Source organism: Dromaius novaehollandiae, chromosome 4, assembly GCF_036370855.1.
Source record: "Dromaius novaehollandiae isolate bDroNov1 chromosome 4, bDroNov1.hap1, whole genome shotgun sequence".
NCBI lineage: Eukaryota > Metazoa > Chordata > Aves > Casuariiformes > Dromaiidae > Dromaius > Dromaius novaehollandiae.
Window position 1 is genome coordinate 11,516,867 of NC_088101.1, and position 25,403 is coordinate 11,542,269.

The window sequence follows — 25,403 nt, forward strand, 5'->3', positions numbered from 1 at the left end:
ATGCACTTCCATTGGTTCTGAGGGGGTTTCTTTTTCACACAGCTGCTTCTAAACAAAAGTCCAGCAGTCATTTGCCAGCAAACAACCAGGATGTACAGGGTTACATCACCAATCAGTCTCCAGAGAGCATTGTAGAAGAGGCTCAGGGCAAGCTGACAGAGCTGGAGCAGAGGATAAAAGAAGCCATAGAGAAGAATGCTCAGCTGCAGTCCTTGGAATTGGCACATGCTGACCAGCTCACCAAAGAGAAGATTGAGGAGCTGAACAAAACGAGAGAGGAACAAATTCAGAAGAAACAAAAAATTTTGGAGGAACTGCAGAAAGTGGAGCGAGAGTTACAGCTGAAAACTCAGCAGCAGCTAAAAAAGCAATATCTAGAGGTAAAAGCGCAAAGAATTCAGCTCCAGCAGCAGCAGCAGCAACAGTCTTGCCAGCATCTGGGACTACTGACTCCCGTTGGGGTAGGAGAACAACTCTCAGAGGGAGACTATGCACGATTACAGCAAGTGGACCCCATCTTGCTTAAGGATGATCCTCAGCAAGCTGCTGCTCAGACGGGTTTTGCACCAATTCAGCCTCTGGCGATGCCACAAGCTTTGCCTCTGGCAGCAGGTTCCTTACCTCCAGGGTCCATCGCAAACCTTACAGAACTGCAAGGTGTTATAGTTGGACAGCCAGTATTGGGCCAAGCACAACTAGCAGGGCTGGGGCAAGGAATACTGACAGAAACACAGCAAGGGTTAATGGTAGCCAGCCCTGCTCAGACCCTCAATGACACGCTGGATGACATCATGGCAGGTGGGTTTATATTGTTATGAGCAGGTATAATATTTGCTTAACCAGTTCAGGGTATGTCAACTTCTTTGTGTGTGTGTGTGTATTCCTGCTAGCTCTACAGTGAGTACTGCTAGTCTACTGATCCCTGTCTTTAGGATTTTGGAGGAGTAGCCTTAACTTTTTGACTTCCAGTGTTGACTTCGCTTTTGTTGTGCTAAGTGGTGCCTGTGTGTCAGGTTGGTATGTCAGAAGTGGCATTTTTCTCTTTTTCCTAGCTTGGGGGGATGTCCTAAAGTTTAACGGTTATATTTCAGCCTGTTCGTAGCTCTGGGGCAACACCCTGACAATACTGTTTGTCAGTACTTTGGACTAGCTACCTGAGAACTGGATTGGAGAACTCAAGAGTTGTCTTTGGGCAACTCTAGTCCCACACCAAGTCTGTTTTGGAATGAACCTGTAGGCTTGTCACTTATGAGAGCTGCCGTAGTTGACCTTGTGTAGTCATCCTGTTGAAAATTTTTACTTCTCTTTATGGGGAAGGGCGGGGGGAGCTAATACCATGATTTCCAAAGGATGTGCCCGTTAAAATAGCTTCTTTGCCAATTAAAAGAAACAAAATTAGCGTTATGAAAGTTCTTATCCTTCAGTTTGGAGACTTTTTACCCATGTTGGGTAGGTGCTTTAGGGCCTTCAGTAAGATAAAAGAATGAAAGGAGGTTTTGAATACCCTAGGAAATGAGAGCTGGAAGTGGTTTTTTTCCTTAGCACATACTTTAGTTGCTTTTTATCCACTGCTCTTCATGTTAATTAAAGTAGTCATTGAAATAGTCATTGTGGGTACTTAGCTGAATACAGATTTATTGTTACCAGACCTTTAAAAATTATGTCACTTGGTCAAGGTAAAATTTGATATGTGGTCTTCATTAAGCTGATGAACTTACATTTTCGACAATGCTGACGGTCTTGACAAGTCCCACTTGTAAAGCAGGTCAGAATGTGAGGGACGTGCTGGAGGAAAGACGGGTCCTGAAGAACACTTAGTCTTAGGGGTGCGTGGTTGTGGAGCTTGCGCTGCATGTAGTGCAGGAGTTACGGCAGTGTGCTACCAGGACAGACTGAGTAGAGGACTTGGTACTGTTTAAAGTACTGGGTGGTGACAGTTTAAACTACTGGGAAGAAAACCTTTAAAACTGCCTAAAATTAGGCTCCTCCTAAGTGATGTCATCTTCATGCCCAGCCTCCTTTAAAGATTACTGAAACTTATGGGAGATTCTGAAATTTTCTTCTGAAAATCTACCTGGTGTTAAAGAGTTGAAGCCTAGACAAACAGGTTGGAAGCTGTCAGTGGATAAAAAACAAACTTGATGTATGACAGAGTAGATAAAGCTAATTTTGTCATAATTGTGTGCGTTGGTGGTGAAGATTTCTCTTGTGGATCTGCTGGGATACATATCTATTAGCTGCTGGATACAACAGCTGGTATGAATATAATTAAAGATTAGTTATGTGTGTTCAATGCACTTAAACTGTGTTTAAAAACAACTTACAGTTTTAATAAAAACACTTTTATTATGTGTTTAACTGCATTTAACATCGTGAATGTCTGTGATTTTAGGTCAGATGGCACATACCCTAATATTTGTCTCTGCTTTTTGGAAAGGTTAGATATTATTTACAATGTGTGTTTCAGTGACTGTTTTCGTACTTCTCAGTCCCAATTCTTAGTGATTATGTTCATGCGATTTGGAAGGAAATTTGTATTATGCATATGGAAGGCATTTGTGAGAAGTCAGTTAAAAGCTGTACAGATGAAATTCCATCTCAGCTACTATTCTATTAAGTGGCCAATTTTAATCTTTTGAAATGAGAGCAGACAGATGTGACTACAACCTAGGTGCAAGCTTGAATCTGTGCTTTGAAACTTAATGTGGAGGTGAAATTGGATCAATATAGCGCAGAATATTTTAGCAGAAGCTAGATATTTTGGCAGTAGCTTCATGCACTGCGTTTATCTCTGTTTAGTTTGTTACAAATGATTGGTTTAATTCTCCCGTTTCAAATATTTTATAACAAGCTAAGTGTGCAATGGTTGATATTTGGTCAAAGAGGCTATGCTGGTGTAATATGCTAGTATTGCTGTAGTAAGAGTCCTGCGTTACTAAGTAAACTCTGAGAGTGTGAGTCCCTGTTACTAATGATGCTAACATGTTCGGTGCTTGGCAGAATGTGCCTGAAAACACAATGAGAGAACTTATGGAGTGGAGGGTGTTTTTTTCTTTTTTGAAAGAAAAAGGACAAGTTGCAAAAGAAGTAAATAACCTTTCAGTTACAACATAGGGTTCCTTTTCGATTCCTTTTGGGAATCGATGACAAGCATAGGGTTCACTCTTTTGCTTCAGATGCTTGACACGTTCTTGGCTTGTTGTGAAGCTGGTAAATAGAAGCCTTTCTCTGACCGTGGAAAAGAGTTGGTTATATAATTCTTGATTGGAAATACTGTATATGTTACATGATGGGTTAAAGATGGGGGAAAAAATCCTGTTTTTAGTAGTAAAATTCTGTTTAAGTAATTACTTTTGAAGTGAAAACATCCAATAACAGAGCCTCATAAATAATTTGAAGAATCTTGCAGTACCCAATAGGTTTAATTCCTGGAAGTTACCTTGTGAGATGAGTTGGTTTTGGTAACTATCAAAATTGATACATAGAGAGGATATGACTTGACCAGAGTGCTTGCAGGAATGCAGTACTGAGAAATAGCAACAGAGAGCCGGCATCGCAGTCACAAGTCATGAGGTTCTGTCCTGTTCATAACCCATGCAGGCATCCCAGAGAGCTGCAAGGGTGCAAGTTCTTAGGCACTGGTATAACTAACTTGATCAGTTCTTGGCAATGGTTATGCTACTCCTGCAGACTGGTGGTAAAAAAAAATTTGGATGCTTTTCCTTGGACTATTAAGAGATTTCCCCCCTCGATTGTTGAATGGACAGCCCATTTGAACACAACCCGAAGGGGTTTTTGTTTTTTTCTGTTCCTCATCTTGGCTTGTTGTAATATAGTGGGAAACTGTCCTTAAACGTCCCCCATTGATGCTAAAGGGGATAGGGAGTAAATGTATAAGAATAATGCTGTGCGCACAACTGGACAGCACCACGTGTTGCACTTGTTGAAAATACTAACTCTTTAGGGAAGCAACCAACTTAAACATCCCAAACCACCCCACGTTCCTTTTCAAAGTGTCAGTCTTTTTTTCCAGATAAGCTTTTAGATTTCGGACTTGGAGCACAGGGAGGGGGGGAAAAAAACCCAAAACCCTGTTTGGTCAACTGTTACCTGTATGTTGTGTTAGTGTGCCGGTTTCAAATTTGTCAACTTACCTGTTACCTTTCTTCACCAATGTAAGGGATGCATTTGTAAACTGGGTGCCTATTGCTGAGCAGGGTGGGCTGCTGCACTGTTGGGAGAAGGCAGTAGTATGACCTGTCCTTTTTTTCTTAGGCTGAGCTAAAGTTGAGGTCTCCAGAAAGAAATCAATATGAACAACAAGTTGTGGTCCTAATGACAGTAAACACTAAACTGAATGCGTGATATCCAAACAAATGCGAAAGACAAACTACAGTGTTCAAGTGGTGCTTAGGTGCAACATGTTTCAACAAATGAGCTCTTGGGGGCTTTATCTTGCATCTTAGCATTATTAAGTCTTGTAGCTGGCCCCATACCAAGGCAACATATATACTAAAACATCCTGTGTGTAATGCACTTTGGAAGAGTTCTGTATCCCAGACTTGCAGTAGGAATTGTTTAATATTGAAATACAGAGTTCTGTTTAGGTTTTGCTGCTGGTCTGTTGGAGTAGATAATGGGGGAGAGAGGATACAGCTTTGACTGTCGGTGTGTTTAGGTGTGTTAACTGATGATTAACTTGGTTTCTCTTTTTACTGCTTGAGAATGCTGTGAAGACCTGGCTTGTTGAAAATGTGTAATACTGGTCTTTGGACACCTAAAAGATTTTGCTTGCTGCCCTTGGGTTGTTCTTTAAAAACTTGAACTGGGCTCAGGTGGTGATATTTAAAGAAATATAATCTAAGAGGTTAGACATAAATGCTTCTTCATTTTTTGAGTTTATCTGTGAAGCGTACTGTAATGATACAAACTCTGTATTTGCCCATAAATTATTTTTGCAGAACACTTGAGATAGATTTAAGTTGAGAGCTGTAAGTCAACAGGTGTGTTTGTGGTCTCCTTGGTTAGCATGCATAAAAACATTTGTATGTGAGTTGTAAAATAAAGGGTTTTTTTTCTTGTGGGAAGGGGGGTGTTGGCTTTAAAGCACAACTTATTTCCTCACTGCAACACCATTATTCTGGAAAATAATTTAAGCTGATTTGAGACCTATAAGCCTTCTCAAATAGCCGGATTTCCACCCCCCATCCCCAATGCTAATAGTGCCTCCTGTAACATTGTAGGTTCTCCCCAGTCCTGGTATTGGGCCCTTAGCTGCTATTTAAAACCCATGTGCTACATGTGCGGCATAGGTAACTTCTGTTTTGTGAATGGATTATTTGGTGGTCATGCTTTTACAGCATGTAGTTAGACTGACGAGGTTAGTTTCTAGTCAGTTTTACTCTCATTGCCTTGTTCCTTTGGACCAGATAAGACAGTCAAGAAAAACTATCCTTTATAGTTCTATTATTATTTTAAGCTGCTTAAACTTTCTCTTTGAACTTCTAGAAAAGGAATCAGTTCAAGTGTTTGCTTTGCTGGTCTTGGCAAACTGCTTGTTATGGCCATATGGGTGAAGAGGGGAGCAAGAGTTGAAACTAAAAATTTCCTTTTGTCCTGTATGAAACCAATCTCAATTTTTTTTGGTTATATTTCTTTACAATAAGGATAAGGAGCCAGACCGGTTAGAACTAGAAGCCCCTCTGAACATAATTTGTTTATAATCTTTCCTTAGTTCTCTTCTATACAGAACTCCTTTAAGCTGTAGTTTTTGTTGACCTTATGTCAGGCTACCTTGGTTGAGCTTCTTTATATTTCTTTTTAGTTCTTACCTAGGATGACTTTCCTGTAAGATGAGTGGCCCTTAAAGGAAACTTTGCTATAAATGACTGAGAAAGGATGGATCCGGTATTGGTGTGAATCTCTTTGATCTTAGGTATAAGGTTAAGCATAGTTTGTGTTGTAAATTGGTCTTTTTTTGTTTCCTTTCAGTTGGCATTTACTAGCTTCCTTGATGACATTTGTCACAGGAAGTCCAGAAATGAAATTATTAACAGGATAAAAATATTGCTGTTTAGTCGAGGGAGGGACTACACAGGTTGATGGCATGTTACAGTAAAAGTTTTGTGGCATCTGGTGAGAGAGTTACCGCTTCTAACTAAATATAGGCGTTAAATATCCAGGGCTGGTAGTTTGGGACACTGCTGAGTACTAAACTCATTTGAAAAATAAGCAGACTTCCCAAGGTGGGGGGAGAGGCACATTACTTTCATGTTCCATAGAGTTGCTCTGTGCTGCGTATAGGATGAACACTGATAGTGTGGAAACTTTCTTCTGTTCTGCAATTAAATGTGCTTTTGTGAATTTGACAGGAGAAATGTACAGTACTGCACTCTTTTTTTTTTTTTTCCCCTCTGCTGATCACACCTGATAAATACCTGTAGAAATATTGGAGAAAAAGCACAAAGAACAACATGGAATTCCTTTTCAGGGAAGGGGTGGGAAGAAAAAACTGGAGTTTATTTTTCAAAGTCTATGTTGGTATCAAATTTGCTCTGTACTTATAAACATTCTACATGTCAAATGAATTTCAGGAAAGTGCTGCAGTCAGAGTGCTAACCTGTGTCATGTTGATACGTTGTCACCACCTGTAAAATGGTGTTATCTTTTTGCTTATCCTAACATCCTTCACGGAAGTCTCCGCAAAATGACTGATGCGAAGCTTCTACTTCTCTGGTTTTAACAAGTCATGCTGTGATCATCCTGACCCCCATCACTGCTGCTTTTGGTGTGATGTTTTGGAGGGGGAGGTTGGACAGACTCCGATATGAGACTCTTTAAGCTGCTTAATAAAAAAAAAAAAAAAAAAGGGCATAGATACCTATTGATTCTACTTGTGCTGTGGTCCTGCTTCGAAAGGTATTGAACCTCAAGTCCAAATAATGACTGAAGTCTTGCAGGAAAGACTTTGTTTAAAAAGAAAATTTTTTTTTTGTGGCGGCTTTTTAGAAAATATGCCAGTTTGATACTTAAGTATTTCTTTGACCTAATGGTGTTTCACTGTTCACAGTGGTTAAGCTCAAAGAGTTAAAAGTTCAAAAATAGGGTTAAGTGTGCGAAGAAACGTATTCGTATAAAATGACATATTTAGGGAGTTCTGTCCATCTCAGTGGCCGCTTACTGTGATGTTAAAAATTGGAAGTAAAAATTGTGCTCTTACTAAGTGTAGCTATTCTGTTCAACAGCAGTGAGTGGAAGAGCATCTGCAATGTCAAACACTCCTACCCACAGCATTGCAACTTCTGTCTCCCAACCTCAGACGCCAACTCCAAGTCCTATCATTTCTCCTTCAGCCATGCTACCAATCTACCCTGCTATAGATATTGATGCACAGGTAAGCCTGAAATCATCACCACAGCACAGATGAGTGAAGGTATTTTGCTTCCGTATCATGAATAACTGGTTGATAATAAACAGCTCTGTTGTATAATGTGTTTGGTTCTAGAGACTTGATTTGGTGGGTTTAGAAAGCCTGTGCAACTCCTCATAGAGTTGCAACCCACCTTCCTCTGTGCTGTAGCTAAACAAAAGAGAAAGAAAGTCTTTGGATGACTGAATGAATACTTCAGTTTTTAATTTCTCCATTGTCTGTGTGATGACAGGAAACAGCAAAGTTGTTTTCTGACAAAGCTGAAGTATTCCTTGGCCTAGTTTCCTAAGACGACAATGAGGCTGAAGAGATTGCCTGTTTAAGTTGTTGGCTAATGACAACCAAGCATGACAAAAATATGAAAGTATCGAAACTAATCGTTTATACAAGCTTTTTTAACAAGAGGAAATAATGCAAGCTCTTCTCTCCACTAAGGGAAAAACATATCTCTATTGATAATATTTTTTTAAAATGGCTAGTGGATATTGATCTGTAGCTAGCTGGCCATTGGAAAATGTATATGTATACTAATGTGCGCATGCGTATAGTCCTAGACTATATGTAACATGGCTGGTTTTTGTCTGGCTGAGATATTGCAGGCAGGGTGGAGAAGAGGGAAGGACTTCTGCAGAGAAAAGGAGAGAAATCTCTGGTAGACCAGCCTTGGTTAGTTCTGCTGCTCTTGGCACTTCCTTGGTTTCTGCTGTAACCACGTGCAGGAACTCTTCTGTAGCCTAATGGGTTTGGCTATGAGCTGGTAGACACCAATGTACATCACCTACCCTACGTCGTAATAAAGCAAAGCAGTACGAAAACTTACTACTTTCCGATACTCCTAACTTTGTCTGCATTAGTCAAGAAACATTTTGGTTTTTTCCTCTTTTCTCCTGAGAAGGACTGGTTATCAGAAACTGGTGTGTTAGATGAATTTTTTTCTTTTTTGAAAGTTGTCATTTTATTCAGTCACTATGTTATAGCTCATGATGACAGTACTCCTCCAAAATTCTTTCAGGTAAGCTGGCAGTCATTTAACTGGCCCCTGGCAGGAATAAAATGTGTGTTGCTGCTTAAGTCTCTCTACCAAACTCGCTCGAGAAGTACAATCCTGTTTTGTGTTCCAATTCATAAGATAACTGTATGGTGATCAATAGACATGTCCTAAGCTTATGGAAGCTTGTTTTTTCCTCACAGATCCAGTTGTGTGTAGGCTATTAGGCAATATGACCAGGGACTGCATGTTATGAAGGAAATAATTATCTTGTTTTGTATGTGGTATCTGTTTCTTTCAGACCGAGAGTAATCATGACACGGCATTGACACTTGCTTGTGCTGGTGGCCACGAAGAACTAGTACAAACACTGCTGGAGAGAGGAGCTAATATTGAACATAGGGACAAGAAAGGTAGGTAACTCAGTATGCGGACATAGACCCGCTCTGGACTTGGAGTGTAAAGTCTTTGTCAGATTTTTAGACTTCTTGGTGATTTAATTTTTATCACTTAAACTGAAGTTGTGAATGTAGACTGTTGAAACATCCTTTCTCATTCCAGGATTTACTCCACTTATTTTGGCTGCTACAGCAGGCCATGTGGGTGTTGTTGAAATCTTACTGGACAATGGAGCTGATATTGAAGCCCAGTCGGAGAGAACCAAGGACACTCCTTTGTCTTTGGCTTGTTCAGGAGGGAGGCAAGAGGTGAAGTAGAACTTAAGTCTTCAAAACAGATGGTAGATTATATATTGTGTCAGTACACCAAAACAGTCTTCCAGGAAAAATTAGGCTAGCATTAACCATGCTGTCTCAAGATGGTATTTTTTAAACAGAGTGCAGAGGCATAACTAAAAAAAAAATTTCTAAGTTTCGTATTGCAAAATGCCTAATATAAATTGTTTTTTTTCCTTATTCTGTAAGCTGGACTGAAGCTGCACAACAGATCTCGTGACTGCAATCGTTAGTGGCCAGTTTTGGGATGTTTTATGAGCTTAGTTCAATACAAATCTTAAAGTGAATGCTATGACCGTTCTTGTTGCAGTGTCACTTCATTAAAAGAAGGCTACTTTCAAACTCTGAACATTTAGGGACAATATAGTGATCACAGTAAGGTACAAATGCATCTGGATGTCTTTTGAAATGCAAGAAATTCAGACTGTTGTCTAGCTATGGGTTTGGGGAGGGAAGGCAGGGCACATCTGGGAGGTAAGTGAGGCTTCTGGTATCTAGGATAGCCCATACCCCATTTTGTTGAAAGGGGGAAGAGGGACTTGAAACAAGTACTGGGGTGTTGCTGTGGTTGTCTTGTTCCTGCTTTGATGTTACAAGAAGCGATGGACCGCATGTTATAGCTTTAGGAATAAGTCACTCTGTATGAACCAGTGGTGTGAGACACCTCATGGCTAGGCCACTGCTTTATACAGACATCCTGTGTTTCTCCACTTCTACAATTTTCAGCTAACCCCAGATGTATTTTATGCCTACAACAAACTCTTTTGAAGTGTCTGTGAAACTGTAGACGTAAGAACATGGTAGCATAGTGTTCATAGTTAGTGCAAGCTGGAGTTGAGACATGGATCAGCTCCTTATGGGAGTCAAGAGGGTTTTCTCATTAGTTGTGTGTAGGCCATAGGGTATCAAAGTATTGTAAATCATTCCAGTGTCTCTGACTAAAAACACAAAGTGGGTTTTTTTTCCGAGTGATTGACCAGAAGTAACTGTAAGGAATATCTGTAAGTGTTATATGAAATATTGTATTTTGTGACCTGATTACAGAATCCATGTTGTTTTTTCTAATGGCTTATACAAACCTGAGCATATATTCCTGCTAATGCTTTTACAATTCAGATTGCAAGGGCCGCACTTGGAGTGTAAGCTATGAAGTCAGGATTGTCTTCCTCTGTCCGTGGCCAGCTAGAAATAAATGAGGGGAGATAGCTCTCCCGCTTGTGCAGGTTGTCTTAAGTGATACTGTGGCTTTTAAAAGATGACAGAGTATTTCACTGGACAAAATTTTACTAAGAACTTGTAGCTCTCTTGGCCTGTTTCTTAGTGCCATTCAGAAGGTACCAGATAACAGTTTTAGTTGCAGATAACAATGACGTGCTTTCGTGTGAAAGCAGAAGACCTGCTTTTCAGTAAGCCTGTCACAGCAGCTCCTACTTCCGTGGCCCACAACCTCATACAGTAAAGGCAAAGCCATGCTCGTTCCTTCAGAGAGTTGATTGATCCGCATGTCTCAAACAGTGTTTCTTTGCGGAATCTAGCAGCTGTGTCATAGTGGGCTTTGGGGCAGCCGGGAAAATGTTTTTTTCCAAATAGTATGTGATGCAGGTGTGGAGAGTGCGGGGCAATGTCTGTCCTGTGATCTCAAGGCAAAATATTCTAATTGAAAAACCCTTGGCTTCAACTGTCTGGGGCCAACCTAAACACGCTTTGAACTTCAAAATGTGCATCTGAGGCAAATGAAAGATTACTGCACCAGGGATGACACTGTTGTTCTCTGCCTTAGAGTTCATTTTTGATTCTCCGTTTCCAGAAAGTCGAGTTTTCTATACAGTGTTCTGCAGAAACTTCATTGCAGAATATAAGCTTCATGTAGGATATGTGAAGCTGTGAAATATTTGGGTTGTGAATGAGTTGGTAAGGAAGGCTTACTCTAATACTAGGTATTTTGTTTTCTTTTTCCTGCTGTACAAAGAAAACCAGCAGCAGTGCAAATACTAAATTCTCTGCTGGCTTGTGATAATAATAGCAAACATAGCATAAAAGCATGCAACTGCTTCCTTGATTTGCTGCAACACCTTGGTTTGAAGATGAGTTTTTAACTTGATAAAGAATTGAGCACCAAAATGGGAGAGGACAAAAAGCAAGAGTATTTTTTTGTATTGAATTCAAACTGAATCTGTATTTTCGGCAGTCACAGTGGCTGAAGTAATCAGAAATCCATCTCTGTTTTCTGACTATCATGTATAATTTGATACGAACCTTGTAAATATGCTAACGAATAGTTATGACTGGTGTGAAAGGTAGTGTTATCACAGTTTTGGAAACATAGTTGCAGCCTTCTGGATTTGTGGAAGTGTGAGAATATAGTGAAGGAACCAAGTAAAATGGCTTTGTTTCTGTTGGAAGATGTCAGTGGTGTATTTAGACTTCATAAACATTTACTCCAGACAGATCTGCAAGTTTGGAAGAAAAGCAAATGTTATTTTTTAAAACACTACAGGTGGTGGAGTTGCTGCTAGCTCGAGGGGCAAACAAAGAGCACAGGAATGTTTCTGATTACACACCTTTAAGTCTTGCTGCTTCTGGTGGATATGTGAACATTATCAAGATTCTGCTAAACGCTGGAGCAGAAATCAATTCCAGGCAAGTTCCCTTTTCACCCCTCCTCTCATGTTATTGTAGTCTTCTGGGTTTTGACCCTTTTTAAAGGGCTTTCTTGGTGACTAAGTGGAACAAAAGCATACTATTGTTACGTGATCACAAGCGATATATGGTCTTATTTCTGGGAGGCTTTTTCCCTCCGGGTGGAAACTAAGAGCAGCACTAACTTCCGTCTCCCTCCACGTATTTCTGTAACTTCTATAACTTTTTTTCCTTCATCCTACTGTCTATCATCTTTGGTCAAAGATAGAAATCCTTCTTCTTGCCCTGGTTGGCCTGGTAGGTGAAATCAGTTCTGGGTTAGATGAAGAAAGTGTTAGTTTTGTGCCTCCTGTGCTTTTTCACTATGTAGCTTAATGAAAGTTTTCTCTAAGTGTGTGTTTGTGTTGGTGTGTGTAATACTTTATCCATCTGCTGGGAGGGGAAACAACCTAGCCTATGCACGGCATGAGTGAGAAAGTCTAAGCAAAATTTTTCTCCTTGTAAGCGATGCCTTTGCATCTGCCACAACTGAAGGGAAGCAGGTGTAATAACTATAAGCAGAATTATTTGTCTTAGGTGATGCACCATTTGAAGTGTCAGTAATAGTTCAACTGTTTTTCTGTTTTGGATATTCTGCCTTCACAAGTGTTGTTTAAGTCATCTTATAAATGTGATTATGATTAAACAATTTCTTCTCTCTTCCAGAACTGGTAGCAAATTGGGCATTTCTCCCTTAATGTTGGCAGCCATGAACGGGCACACTGCTGCTGTCAAGCTGTTACTGGACATGGGCTCTGATATAAATGCCCAGATAGAGACCAATAGGAATACAGCGCTGACCCTAGCTTGTTTCCAAGGGAGAACTGAAGTGGTTAGCTTGCTCCTTGACAGAAAAGCTAACGTGGAGCACAGAGCTAAGGTAAGGAGTAAAGAGTTTGAAAAGGCAGCTAAAAGAGATGCTTGTTAAGGCATGACTTCTGTATGGTCATTTTAAAACTTTCTTCTGTTCTATGCATTTCCTTTGGAAGTTAACTGAACAAGTGAAGTTCAAGTCTGTTGCGGATCAAACGCGTATTTCTGAAGCCATCTAGAGAAAGACCATATTTTTTTAAAGAAACATCGTGGCTGTATTTAAAGGCTGTTATATTCATGTGGTTATACAGTTCTTCAGACCAGAGGTTTTTGCTTCTGAAGCCTTACTTAATCATCAGATGGTTACGAGCATAAGAGTGTTGATCCATTGACTTAATAAAAATACAAGGCTTTCATGTATTCAAAAAGTAGAGTTTGAATTTCAGCCAAGCCTGTGCCCTGGGACTCATCTCTTCAGTCTGCCTGGCTATTAAAACAGCCACAGAGGTAATAGAGAATTGTAATAGGATGTGTGTTTTCGGGGCTTTGTATCAACTGACCCCAGCTCTTAAAACTGGAGGAAAGGCTGTTCTTTTAAAGCTAGCCACAATACCAAAGAAGTGAAGTGATCGGCCACAGAGGTTTTTAGTTTTTGACAGAAGGTGAACTCCAAAGGATTTTTTGAAGTGCTGATAGCTGGTAGGTCTCTTCCTTGCCAAAGTCTCGTGTCCCCTTGACCTAGCCAGGTCCCTTCTGAGTGTTGTTACACAGCATCTCTCAGTGAAGGTAGGAAATGTGATTTGCATCGTTCGTATAACAACACGTCAGCTCTATGGTATTTGCTGCTGTTGGTCCCCACCTCTTTGAGGTTGGTGTGGAGAAACTGTGGCAGCAAAGGGCTTTGACTCGTCCTTAGCACTGCACAGCAGCAGAGGGCTGGCGCTTGCCCCTAACAGTATGTTCTACCTCCAAAGTGCAGCTCAGTGAAAGCTCTTTCCTGGCCAGCTAAAGTTGATACTCTTGTTCAAAACATTGCTTAAGCTATTACAAAACTGGCTGGGTAACAACTGGAGGGCATAAGCCAGAACTTGAAATTTGCTCCTGGAAGTTAAAATTAGTTCTGTCTCTTAGGTAATAAAATGCTAATTGCTTATTTTTCTTGCTTTCTTGTCTTAGACTGGCCTCACACCGTTAATGGAAGCAGCTTCTGGTGGATATGCAGAAGTGGGCAGAGTCCTGCTGGACAAAGGTGCAGATGTAAATGCTCCTCCCGTACCTTCCTCAAGAGATACAGCTTTAACCATCGCAGCAGACAAAGGGCACTACAAATTCTGTGAGCTGCTTATTAGCAGGTACATATCTGAAGCTATGTTGCTTGAAGAAAAAGATCTTCACAAATCTTTATTTCCCAATACACACTTGGGGGAGAGGGGGGTTATTTTTATTCCATATTAGGATTGGCTAAAATGAACTTGGGTCTTCTGGATTGGTTAACCTTGCTAACTATATATTTTTATTCGTTGAGAGTGATCAAACAAAATTGTTTGGTGTTTGAGTGCTTCCTTTTGCCCAAGTTTGGCTAATCGAGTTTTTCCCAGCTCACTGAATTGTGTGTGTTAGCAATCAGCAATTTCTTGTTAATTCACATTTATGGTAAGTGGAGGTAACTGTCAGTACATGTTAGACAAAACTGTTAAGTCCTTAAACAGGCTAACAGAAGATATACATAAAACTTGCACTGTAATGCGTGCACGCGCGCGCGCTCTCTCTCTCTCTCTCTCTCTCTCTCTCTCTCTCTCTCTCTCTCTCTCTCTCTCTCTCTCTCTCTCTCTCTTTTTTTTTCTTTTTTTTTTTTTCTGAAACTTGAGCACAATCTAGGTTCAGTGCAAAAAAGTTTCCTAAGCAGCTTTTGGATATGCAGTCTGATGACAAGTAACAGCACTGGCTTTTGGCTTGCACTCAAAACTTAACAAGTTCTTCCAAGTAACTTAATGAGGAATGCACTGTACTGATGGATGGCAGTTAAAGAAGTAATTACTGAAGCTTCAGAGCTAGTGGACAGTGTGATTTAGATCTGAATGATCATAGTCTGAGCATAGGCTCTTGACAGCATCAGAGAAAGCCAAAAAATACTGTTTCAGAAATCAGAGTGCTCTATGCATGTGTTTCACGTAAAAATAAACATTGAATCAGCCAATTTTTTTTTAGGTATTGCATGGACTTTTGCCAGTCCAGTTGACACCTGTTACTAAAATATGGTTCAGTGTTTTGATTGAATATGTTTCTTTTTGTAGAGGAGCTCACATTGATGTGCGTAACAAGAAGGGGAATACTCCACTGTGGCTTGCAGCAAATGGAGGACATTTAGATGTTGTCCAACTACTAGTTCAAGCTGGAGCAGATGTGGATGCTGCTGATAACAGGAAGATAACTCCTCTTATGGCAGCCTTTCGAAAGGTAGAATGTAAATTCAGCTTTGGTCTTAATATTGTCTTGATCATAACTGCATGCTTATAAATAGAACATAGTTGAGAGAAACTAAATCTTTCAAAATCTGCAAACTAATTTCAATACTTAGCATGTAATCTTCAAAAGTAGGTATGTGTGTCACCTGTATAATTACTGTGTTAAATTCCAGGAGAAGCTTACTTTATAGGTGGTCTTAGAGTCTGGTTCTCATGGGCCTGTCGTGAGAGGAGAAAAATTGCAGTGTGTGTGGAGAGGGGGGAGTTTGCGATAGAACTGGAAATGTGTTGGATTGGAGTCTCATGCAAGAGGGAATGAGTGCTCCTGTGCTGTGCGCCCCCTTCCCCCCCAATCTTTTTTAGCCAGGTTTGACTATTGATGTATTGTCCTTTTAAAGTGCTATTGTATCTAAAAATTTGAAATGACTGTAGGAACTTACAGCTCTTAAGTTGCCAGAGCCTGGCATTTGAAAACCAATAAAAAAAACAAGTAAGGAAGAAGTACGTAAAAGCATGACTGGAACAAGGACTGCTTCAGTTACAATTATCATAGGAAGTTTCATTTCCTTAATCTGTCATGGAAACTTTTTAGAAAGTCAGTACTGCAGTTCTAACTGTTGATCCTATGAAATGAAGTCTAAAACAGTTTCATTTCACCATAAACAAAAGTTAGACTAGGACACAAAGGTAGAAGAAAAACATGAGCTGAGTGGAAGATACGTTCCCCAGTCAGACCATGTAACTGAGAAGTAGAATTCTGATTTCTCTCACTGGCAGTGTGTGCGGTCTTGACAATAGTATCTTTAATTGCTTGTATTTTCTTATTTCATGAAAGTGAGGAAACATGCCACTGCTTAAGAGGTGTTAAAACATTTTTTAAGCCATCTTTAAGTGTTGAGGCCATTATGTGAAGGCGTTGAAAAGAAATATTATGCAAGGAGTGCTTGAAATGAAGAGTTGCTTAGGAAAGCAGAAGTAATTAGCCTGAGAAATGACCTCTGTGAAATTTCATTTTCAGGGTCATGTCAAAGTGGTGCGCTACCTAGTGAAAGAAGTAAACCAGTTTCCGTCAGACTCGGAATGTATGAGATACATAGCAACAATTACTGATAAGGTAAGTAAGGTGATAAGTAAGATAACATATCTGAAGGGATGATACTGTGACTTGGCCTTAGCACAGGTGTGGTCTTTTGCTTGCTGGCACACTGGGCCTTAGGCAAGTGATGGTGGCCTTGGGAGTTGCCAGAAAAAATGCAGAAAGCGGGGGAAGGCGACCGCTGTAACTTTGTAAGCCTTAGTTTTGTGGAAAGGGTAGTAAGGTAGTGCTGTCCATTACATGCGCTTATTTTGAAGTGGTCTCCTAGTTATTTTCCTGGGCTATGCTACTTCCCTTCCTATTGAGCATGTTTATACTGAATTTATGACCGCTTTTGCAGCAGGGTAGGGGTAACTGAATAAACTTCTGCCAAGAGTGTGTGTGAGTTCATGAAAATTCAGAATCTTCTATGAAACTTTGTACAAGTAAGATTTAAAGCAATTAGTTACAGGATGTCAGATAAACTGCTGTTCTTCCCTGTGGAAGTTTGGTTGTATTCAGTTCACTTTAGTCAAGATGAACAGGGGCAATAACTATTTAGCGGTAAAAGGAAGTGGTAAGAGCAACTAGTGGAGAAATGTGGTCCTAGTGATGCTGTCTTTTTTGTTGAAAGAGTGAGTTGTCTTTTTCCTGGGGTTCAGGTTGTGATGTGCCTTTTGAAGCTAAAGAAATGCTTATGTTTAACACAGTATGTGTTCTGTTGCCCATCAGAACAACTGCTGTCTGATTGCATGATGCACGGCATGCTATATTTTTCAACATATTTACTGCTATGCAGTCACCTAGGTTAGAGTACCACCATAATATTTAAGTATTTCCCAGGTGTTTAAAAAAAAAAAAAAGTACAATTTTCTTTTTGTGGCATCTTTTTATCTTCATGGCTTGCCTCACTTTTCTGACCCTTCCCCTTTTGTTTCACGAACTTGTTTTGTCTTGAGAACAGGCATAGATTCTGAACTGTCTTTGCTCTAGAGTTTTTACGGCATAGATTCATTCTTGATTACAGTCTTTACCTATGACTGTGGAATGCCAGTTTGTAAGGTTGGGCATGAAGAGGAGCTTACTGGAAGGAAGTTGAAGTTGCAGAGAATGGTTGCGCAAATAGCGTGGTAGTTGTGTTTAGATATTCATGTCTTAATCAAGAATCAAGGGATAACTTATTCCTTCCCTTGATGGCACCCTATCACTCACTACAAAATTGTTGTTTTGTAAGAATAAAATACTTTTTTTGTGGTAACCTTACTGCTAAGGATTTAAAAAGCAGTAAATGCTGTTTTCACAGCTTATTGATTATGAGACTAACTTAAGCTTAATATGAATGCTAGTACTATTTGAATATCAACATACTCATTTTTTCTCCCTTAAAACTTTCTGTGCAAGCTGTTGAGAGATCTGCAAATTGCAGATACAAGCTTGAGAGTGTATCTTTCAACACACATAATGTGAGATTTGACTCTTTCAGACCCAAGGATTCACGTACTTTATTATTTTAGGAGATGTTGAAGAAGTGCCACCTATGTATGGAATCAATTGTTCAAGCCAAAGATAGACAGGCTGCCGAAGCAAACAAAAATGCAAGCATTCTTTTAGAGGAACTGGACTTGGAGAAGGTAAGTTGAAAGAGTTTGGAATTATGAGTATTTTTTTCATGAAGTTCTAATTTCACATTCCTTCAAGATTATAAGATCTGTGAAAGTATATAGGAATACATACGTAATTGTAATTTGTGTGTAAGAATTTAATGTCTAGTTGCTCAAGTAATTTTTGTCATTTACTTGCTGAGCAATTGGATCAAGGAACTTCTATATAATGAAATGATTTTTCTGTGTAATATTGTACCCAAAAAAGGATTTTTAGCAGAATTTTTTGCCAAGTACATCATAGATGGCTATTTTTCCAATTGTATTGGTATGGATTTTAGATCTGAAACCTGTTTTGTGTGTGTTTGAAATATGAAAATGTATAACAATAATGTTGCTAAAAACCGTAGTACTGTATTTTAAATCTAACAGAGTAATCCAAATAAAACGTAGTGTCAAATGACATGCATTTTGTATCCAGATTAGCTGAAAGTGGTTTGTGTTCCATTCTTAGAAAGAGATCAGTGTTGCATGGACAGTACTGCTGCACGTGTGGCTGCTTGAGGAATTCTGAAAACACGTGCAAGAAAACTCTGGCTGCTTTTGTCTGGTGGCTTTTGTTTTTACACTAACTTCTTGTTAACATGGGCATTTGGAAAAGTAACTACATAAAAAACAATCACAGGAGAGAATATTTCCCTTCTGTGTTTCTTTTTATTTTTTTTAAGTCTAAAATTCTAATGTTTAGCTTCCTGGGAAATGGTCAAGGATGCTGTAGTGAAGCATTTGTGTTTTTGAAGTGCGTGCTATATTGTCTAATACTGCTCAATGTGCTTGACTTGTAGCTGAGGGAAGAAAGCAGAAGATTGGCTTTGGCTGCCAAAAGAGAAAAAAGAAAAGAGAAAAGGAGGAAGAAAAAAGAAGAACAAAGACGAAAACTAGAAGAAATTGAAGCAAAAAATAAAGAGAATTTTGAACTCCAAGCTGCTCAGGAGAAGGAGAAGCTAAAGCCTGAAGGTGATTTTTACAGTTCTGTTACTAGTAAAATGGTCTTGATATTTACTCCTAGTATTAGAAATGACTTCTCTTGTCGAAACTTAAACAGCCTTTCATATGACCCACCGAGTTTTCCTTTTGTCTACCTTTTCTATTAAATCCCTAGATCAGCGTGAGGGTTTTTCTGTGGCATCCTGCTGTGGTAAGGGGCTGTTACCAGAAGCTTGGCAGTGGCAGTTAAAGGTTAAATAATCACAGAGAGGGTTTTGGCATGTTCTCTCTCTTCAAGGTCCCAATACTTAAGCAATTATTTTTTTGCCTCATATCAAAATTATACTCATGACCAGGTGAAAAAATTGCAGCGTTGGATTCCAAACAAATACCCATCTCTTCTTGCTCAAAGAGCTGAAACCTGACCCTTCTAGGGTCATGAGTTTCATCTCATACGGTGTATCAGGAAATGGGTTTTCAGTGAGTGTTCCCTCATTGTCATATGCTAAAAGAAAGGGAATACATGTGGTAAACAATTTTTATCTGTTTCATATACTTGTTTATGTCCCCTAAATACTTGTCTGCCTTTCCATGCCTTTGTTAAATTGCTACTGTGTTTATTGCAAGATCAGAATGAACTTTTAGATGACTATTATCATAAGCAAGGGGAGAGACTACATGGTACCACATGTAACAGTTTTACAGAAGTCCATGTAGTTAGTGGTTCTGCTTGTTTCTTTTTTGAGACTCAGCGTTTTTTAAAGTTGTTAATGAATTCTTTGTTATGACAGATGTGACTTGGAAAACAAAACCACACAAACTTCCTTAAGCCAGATAAATTAATGCTGATTTCTTTTTTTTCCTCTTCCATCAGATGATCCAGAGGTCCCAGTGGAGCCTCCTAGTGCTACTACTACAACCACCATAGGTATATCGGCAACTTGGACAACTTTAGCAGGTTCCCATGGAAAAAGGAATAATACCATCACCACAACAAGCTCCAAAAGAAAAAACAGAAAAAACAAAGTCACCCCTGATAACGTTCAAATTATATTTGATGATCAACTCCCCATTTCCTATGGCCAACCAGAAAAAGTAAATGGTGAATCTAAGAGCAGCAGTACTAGTGAAAGTGGCGACAGTGATAATATGAGGATTTCCAGCTGTAGCGATGAAAGCAGCAATAGCAACAGCAGCCACAAAAGTGACAATCATTCTTCCACAGCCGTTACTAATGCACAGAGCAACAAAAAACAACCATCAGTTCTTGTCACTTGTCCGAAGGATGAGAGGAAAGCAGTTACTACCAAATCATCCATAAAGTAAGTTTCTGTGTCTGTGCATGCCTATTCAAGGTGTTTGCTTTACAGCTGAAGGCTGCACCTTTGCCTCCATAGATATGCATGATAAAATCAGTTGTTAGGAATGGATGAAACTGTCTGCTGTTTGTTGTGTGAGGAGCATAAGCATTGTTGCAGTATGAACTTGAACCCAGTAGGCTCAGAAGTGGGAGTCAGATCCATGAAATTAGGGGGTTGGGCCATATTTTGAGGTGTAAAAATCTCAATTCAAGCAGTCTCTTAATGCATTCCTGCTTTTCAAGTCAGCTATACTGTGGTTACTTCAGCTTTTTATTTCTTGCCTTTTTTTGGTCTTGCCCAAGACTACTTGCTGTTTCATTTTAAAAGGTTTGACCAGGGACAGTCTGTAAGTACTTGCTTCCCTTCGGAAGAATTAGGATTGTACTAATGTAGTTCGTGGCACTGTTTGGAGATCTCTGTGCTATCTCTAGAACCCTAACCAGTTTGGAGGTACAACTTAGATGCGCTCAACCTTTTTAACTGCTGGTGGGCAGCACTTATTCTGGGACACGATGTACCATTTCCCTCCCTGTATGGGTACTGTAAGGACACAACATCTGACAGTGAGCTGACTCCATGTTCCCTGTGCGGTACTGCTGTGATGACAGCTGTGTTGAGCAGGAGCTATTTTTCCTTTGGCAATGCCAATATCATTCAAGCCTTCATGAGCAATGTTGCTGTTCTGTGCTGGGTGGTGTGCTGATACCACATTCAGGCTTTACAAATATCAGGTGAGCCTTTTGGATATTTCTAGGTGGGATGATGTTTACCTTCTTTCACTCAATGTTATCATTAATGTAGCTTGTCAGTTCTGATTTTGGAGTGTTTTTTGCACTGAAAGAGAAAACAGAGTTGGGAGGGGGGAAGAATGGGCCAAGTGGAAATCATCCCTTTGGTTTGTTTTATGGTTCTGTGTATTGACAGCATTTAATTTCTTCTAAAGGTTGTCCGAAGTCATCAGTGAAGTGACAAGTAATTCCTTGTCTACCTGCACAAAATCTGGTCCTTCTCCCCTTTCTTCTCCAAATGGAAAGCTAACCATTGCTAGCCCTAAACGTGGTCAGAAAAGGGAAGAAGGATGGAAGGAGGTTGTAAGAAGGTAAGCAAAATATTCTCCTAATTCCACCCCCCCAATTTGTTGCGTCTCAAAGGCTGCTGTGACTTGTGTAGTTTTTCTTGTGGTTAGTGAATGTACTTCTTCCCTAGTGAATGTGACGAATTTCACAAACTTGCTGTTGTGTAGGCTGAATCTTTAAAATGTTCTTTTGCCTAATCTGCCCATTGCTTCATGCTATTGAAGTGTTTCCTAGTTAATTTTTTTCTGTTTTGCTCAGATCCAAGAAGGTTTCTGTTCCATCAACTGTCATTTCCAGAGTCATTGGCAGAGGAGGATGCAACATCAATGCTATACGTGAGTGCACAGGAGCACACATAGATATTGACAAACAGAAAGACAAAACTGGAGATCGAATAATAACAATAAGGTAAGCAGGCTGCTGCTTGATTTACTTGCTCTTGTGTCGGTTGGGTGTGTGCGACTGCGACGGGGGCGGGGGGGGTGTTTTTTGTTTAATTCTAGAACATGGTTCTGTGTAGAGAAATGTAAGGGTTTGTAGTTTACCCTTAAGAATAAACACCCACTTTTTCTTTAGGGCAGGGGAGACAAAGGGGGTGGGGATGTGGAGAAGAGCCAATAATTGGTACCATCATATGAAACAAAAGAAGACTTATAAGATAGGCAAACTTTTTCTACTGAAGACATAAATGTAGTCATAAATATAGTCATCTATATGCTTAGACTTATTTAGACATGTCCAAATGCCTAAACAGGTAGACATTTAGAGGACTAAATTTTTTTAGACTAGACCGATTTTTTTCAGGGTTAGAATACTCACCTTCAGCTTCATCAAGGAAATGCCAAGCTCAGTCTCCTGATAGGAGGTTGTTTTTATGTCAGTGTTATCATGACCAAAGACAGGCTCAACCACGTGGTTGAAGTACTTCTCTATAATCTGATGGGTAAACACTTTGTGCTTTTCCCTTTTCACCTCCTTTTATTCTATAGGGGTGGCACTGAATCAACAAGACAGGCCACACAATTAATCAATGCGCTGATTAAAGATCCAGATAAGGAAATTGATGAACTTATTCCAAAGAACCGCTTGAAAAATTCTGCTGCAAACTCCAAAATAGGGTCATCAACACCTGCCACGACTACAGCTGCTAACAGTTCTCTCGTGGGGATCAAAGTGACCACTGTAGCTGCTTCGTCAACATCTCAAACTGCCTCCGCACTCACCGTGCCTGCAATTTCTTCAGCGTCCACTCACAAAACCATTAAGAATCCAGTGAATAATGTGCGGCCTGGTTTTCAAGTTTCTCTTCCATTAGCATATCCTCCTCCACAGTTTGCACATGCTTTACTTGCTGCTCAGACTTTCCAGCAAATCCGTCCGCCTCGGTTGCCCATGACTCACTTCGGAGGTACTTTCCCACCAGCTCAATCCACATGGGGTCCGTTTCCTGTTAGGCCTCTGAGCCCTGCAAGAGCTACCAACTCACCTAAACCTCACATGGTGCCTCGCCATAACAGTCAGAACAGCAGCGGTTCTCAGGTGAATTCAGCAAGTTCTTTGACGACTAGTCCAACAGCTACAACAAGTTCAGTGGCTTCTACTGTGCCTGGTTCTTCTACAAACGGCAGCCCAAGCTCGCCTTCGGTCAGAAGGCAGCTTTTTGTCACAGTTGTGAAGACATCAAATGCCACAACCACCACAGTGACAACCACAGCGAGTAACACCAGCACAGCACCTACGAATGCCACATATCCAGTTTCTACTGCCAAAGAACACTACCCTGCATCTTCCCCATCATCTCCCTCTCCTCCTGCACAGCCAGTAGGCGCGTCTAGAAACAGTCCTTCAGACTGTGCAGCAACCTCTCCGAACAAAGGTGCACCTTCGTCTGATCAGGAAGTGGGTAGTCCTCCAGTAGTGGAAACGAGCAGCTCAGCCAGCAGTAGGCAGCCCAGTGCTGGTTCTGGGAGTTCCTCTGTGCACCCTGCTCATCAGCAGACTCCAGGAGCTCCTCTGCAAGAGGCAAGACCTCCTCTTCAGCAACCTCAGGTTCCTGCGCCAGATCCTCGAATGGTCGTGCCTCCAAATTTAGCAGCAACGAGCTCATCTGCCCCTGTGGCAGGTCCTACGAATGCCCCGATGACCTATCCCATGTCTCAGACGTCAATGGGGTCTTCTCAGCCTGCGGCTAAGATGGAAACCCCTGCCATCAGACCGCCTCTCCATGGAACTGGTAGCGTCCATAAGAATCCAGCTCCTGTGCAAAATTCTTCTGTCGCAGTCCTCAATGTTAATCACATCAAAAGGCCCCATAGTGTTCCTTCTTCAGTGCAGCTTCCTTCTACCTTAAGTACACAAAGTGCTTCTCAAAATTCGGCCCATCCAACAAACAAGTCTATGGGTACCAATTTCAGTGCTGCTTTACCGTTTGGGCCCTTTAGTACGTTGTTTGAAAACAGTCCTACGTCTGCTCATGCCTTCTGGGGTGGTTCCGTCGTTTCATCTCAGACAACACCAGAATCTATTCTATCAGGAAAGTCTTCATTTTTGCCAAACTCGGATCCTTTACATCAGTCTGATACTTCCAAAGCCCCAGGTTTTAGGCCACCATTACAGAGGCCAGCTCCAAGTCCCTCAGGTAAGTGTATGTTTTGTGTTGATATCTTAATAATGTTTTTAACTAATTGCTGCTGCACATTAGCATTTTGAACATTCAATACTTTCTGTCTTTGCTTTTGTAATTATTAATAGTAGATCCACTTCTGCTCTGCAGTGAAATGGGGCTCTAATAGATTTAATCGTTATTCTTGTGTCTGTAAGCGTAGTTCAGTTCACCTCTCTCCAAGTGTCATCTGTAAAATCTAGTAACTGTTTGGCAGCTGATGTACTTGATAGTCCACCAGAGGCGTTCTTTTTGACATTTGACGCTAGTCTTCCTTGATAGCTCAGATCGTAAAACACTTCACTGTTGTTTCTTCCTTCTTTCCCTACTACCATCTAAGTGTTTCACTCTGATAACTTGCTGCTTGTGCTTAGACTACAGGGAAAATTTGCAGCTTCTTCAAAGTGTCAGGATGCTAGAAAAATCCAGATTTTAACATGACCTTAAAGAAAGAGGGATGTGTTCTCTTTAGTATTCACTTTGATCAAAAAGTTCAATTTCACTGATGTGCTGAATTTTGCAGCAAGATTTTTAAAAGCTCTCAGAAAGTACAGTTCCTGCAATCTATGTCTCCTTGAATAAGATCCATGAGTGGTTTATGTAGCTTTGTGTATGAATCAAGACAAATATAACAGCTATTTTTTTCATACTTTGCCAATACCATGTGTCGAGTAGCTCTTGAGGAACCATCTGTGAAATTTGTCTAATTTGCTGTACTTCCTATGCATTTGTACTTCTTGCACACCCGTACACTGTATCACTTCAATATGTCGAACAGTTTATGAATAATAGTAGCACTCTAACCACAGTCATGTTGTTAGCTCAGTTCTTTCTGAAGGCTACAGATATGAATAGATGAAGTTGGAGTTGTCTGTAGAGTCAAACTATTACATTAGTTCATAGGAAAGCAGCTCCCCAGACCCTGAAGAACTTGAGAAAAAAGAGCTTGTGTCTATGATACAGTGCAGGCAGATGCTCTGCTTTTTCTACTCTTCTGCCTGTCACTGGTGAATAGACTTTTTTTTTTCCTAACTGAAACTACTAATTTTAGTTTTCTGTCATTAGCTGTATGAATTCGAGAAAGATGCAAGTGCAAAAGCCACAGTAGTTGAGTGGTAACAGGCTTCCTTAATTTCTTTTGTATCTTAAAATCTTACATGTCATTTTTCCTTTTCTTCACTGAGGACATTAAGGGGGATGTAATTTTTGTATTTTGGGTATCTCTGGTAAGATGAATTGCTCTTACAGAATGGGTGTCACTTAATTAGATACCATTTTCCTAAACAATTGAAAATGCATCCCTGAGTTGGAAGAAAATGCTTCAAGATTGATCTTGGTGCTTATATGCATAATACTTTTTTTTCCAGTGAATTAAAATTTGAATGAAGAAAGTACAAGAAACTTGAGTATTGTCTCTGCTATTCTTAGTACGAATTTATACTTTCCAAACATACAAAGGTTAAGTTACAGGTTAATAAAGTGCTGTTATTGTGCTGATATGCACTTATATCAGAACATGGATTCTGTTCCTTA

At 40.2% G+C, this 25,403-nt stretch overlaps 1 protein-coding gene across 5 annotated transcripts in view; it reads left to right on the forward strand.

Annotated features, from left to right (window-relative positions):
• Positions 1–25,403, forward strand: part of ANKRD17 (ankyrin repeat domain 17) — a 94,553-nt gene that overhangs the window by 62,394 nt on the left and 6,756 nt on the right. For 2 of the 5 annotated variants that reach the window (XM_064510412.1, XM_064510414.1), the window contains exons 15-29: positions 43–798; positions 7,245–7,393; positions 8,719–8,830; positions 8,979–9,124; positions 11,649–11,791; positions 12,497–12,710; positions 13,820–13,995; positions 14,938–15,100; positions 16,127–16,222; positions 17,698–17,814; positions 18,630–18,801; positions 19,646–20,093; positions 21,076–21,231; positions 21,467–21,616; positions 22,198–23,846. In XM_064510412.1, coding sequence (XP_064366482.1) covers positions 43–798; positions 7,245–7,393; positions 8,719–8,830; positions 8,979–9,124; positions 11,649–11,791; positions 12,497–12,710; positions 13,820–13,995; positions 14,938–15,100; positions 16,127–16,222; positions 17,698–17,814; positions 18,630–18,801; positions 19,646–20,093; positions 21,076–21,231; positions 21,467–21,616; positions 22,198–23,846 — 4,647 coding nt within the window. The remainder of the gene's footprint in view (positions 1–42; positions 799–7,244; positions 7,394–8,718; positions 8,831–8,978; positions 9,125–11,648; positions 11,792–12,496; positions 12,711–13,819; positions 13,996–14,937; positions 15,101–16,126; positions 16,223–17,697; positions 17,815–18,629; positions 18,802–19,645; positions 20,094–21,075; positions 21,232–21,466; positions 21,617–22,197; positions 23,847–25,403) is intronic. The other 3 variants (XM_064510413.1, XM_064510415.1, XM_064510416.1) reach the window with 3 other exon arrangements.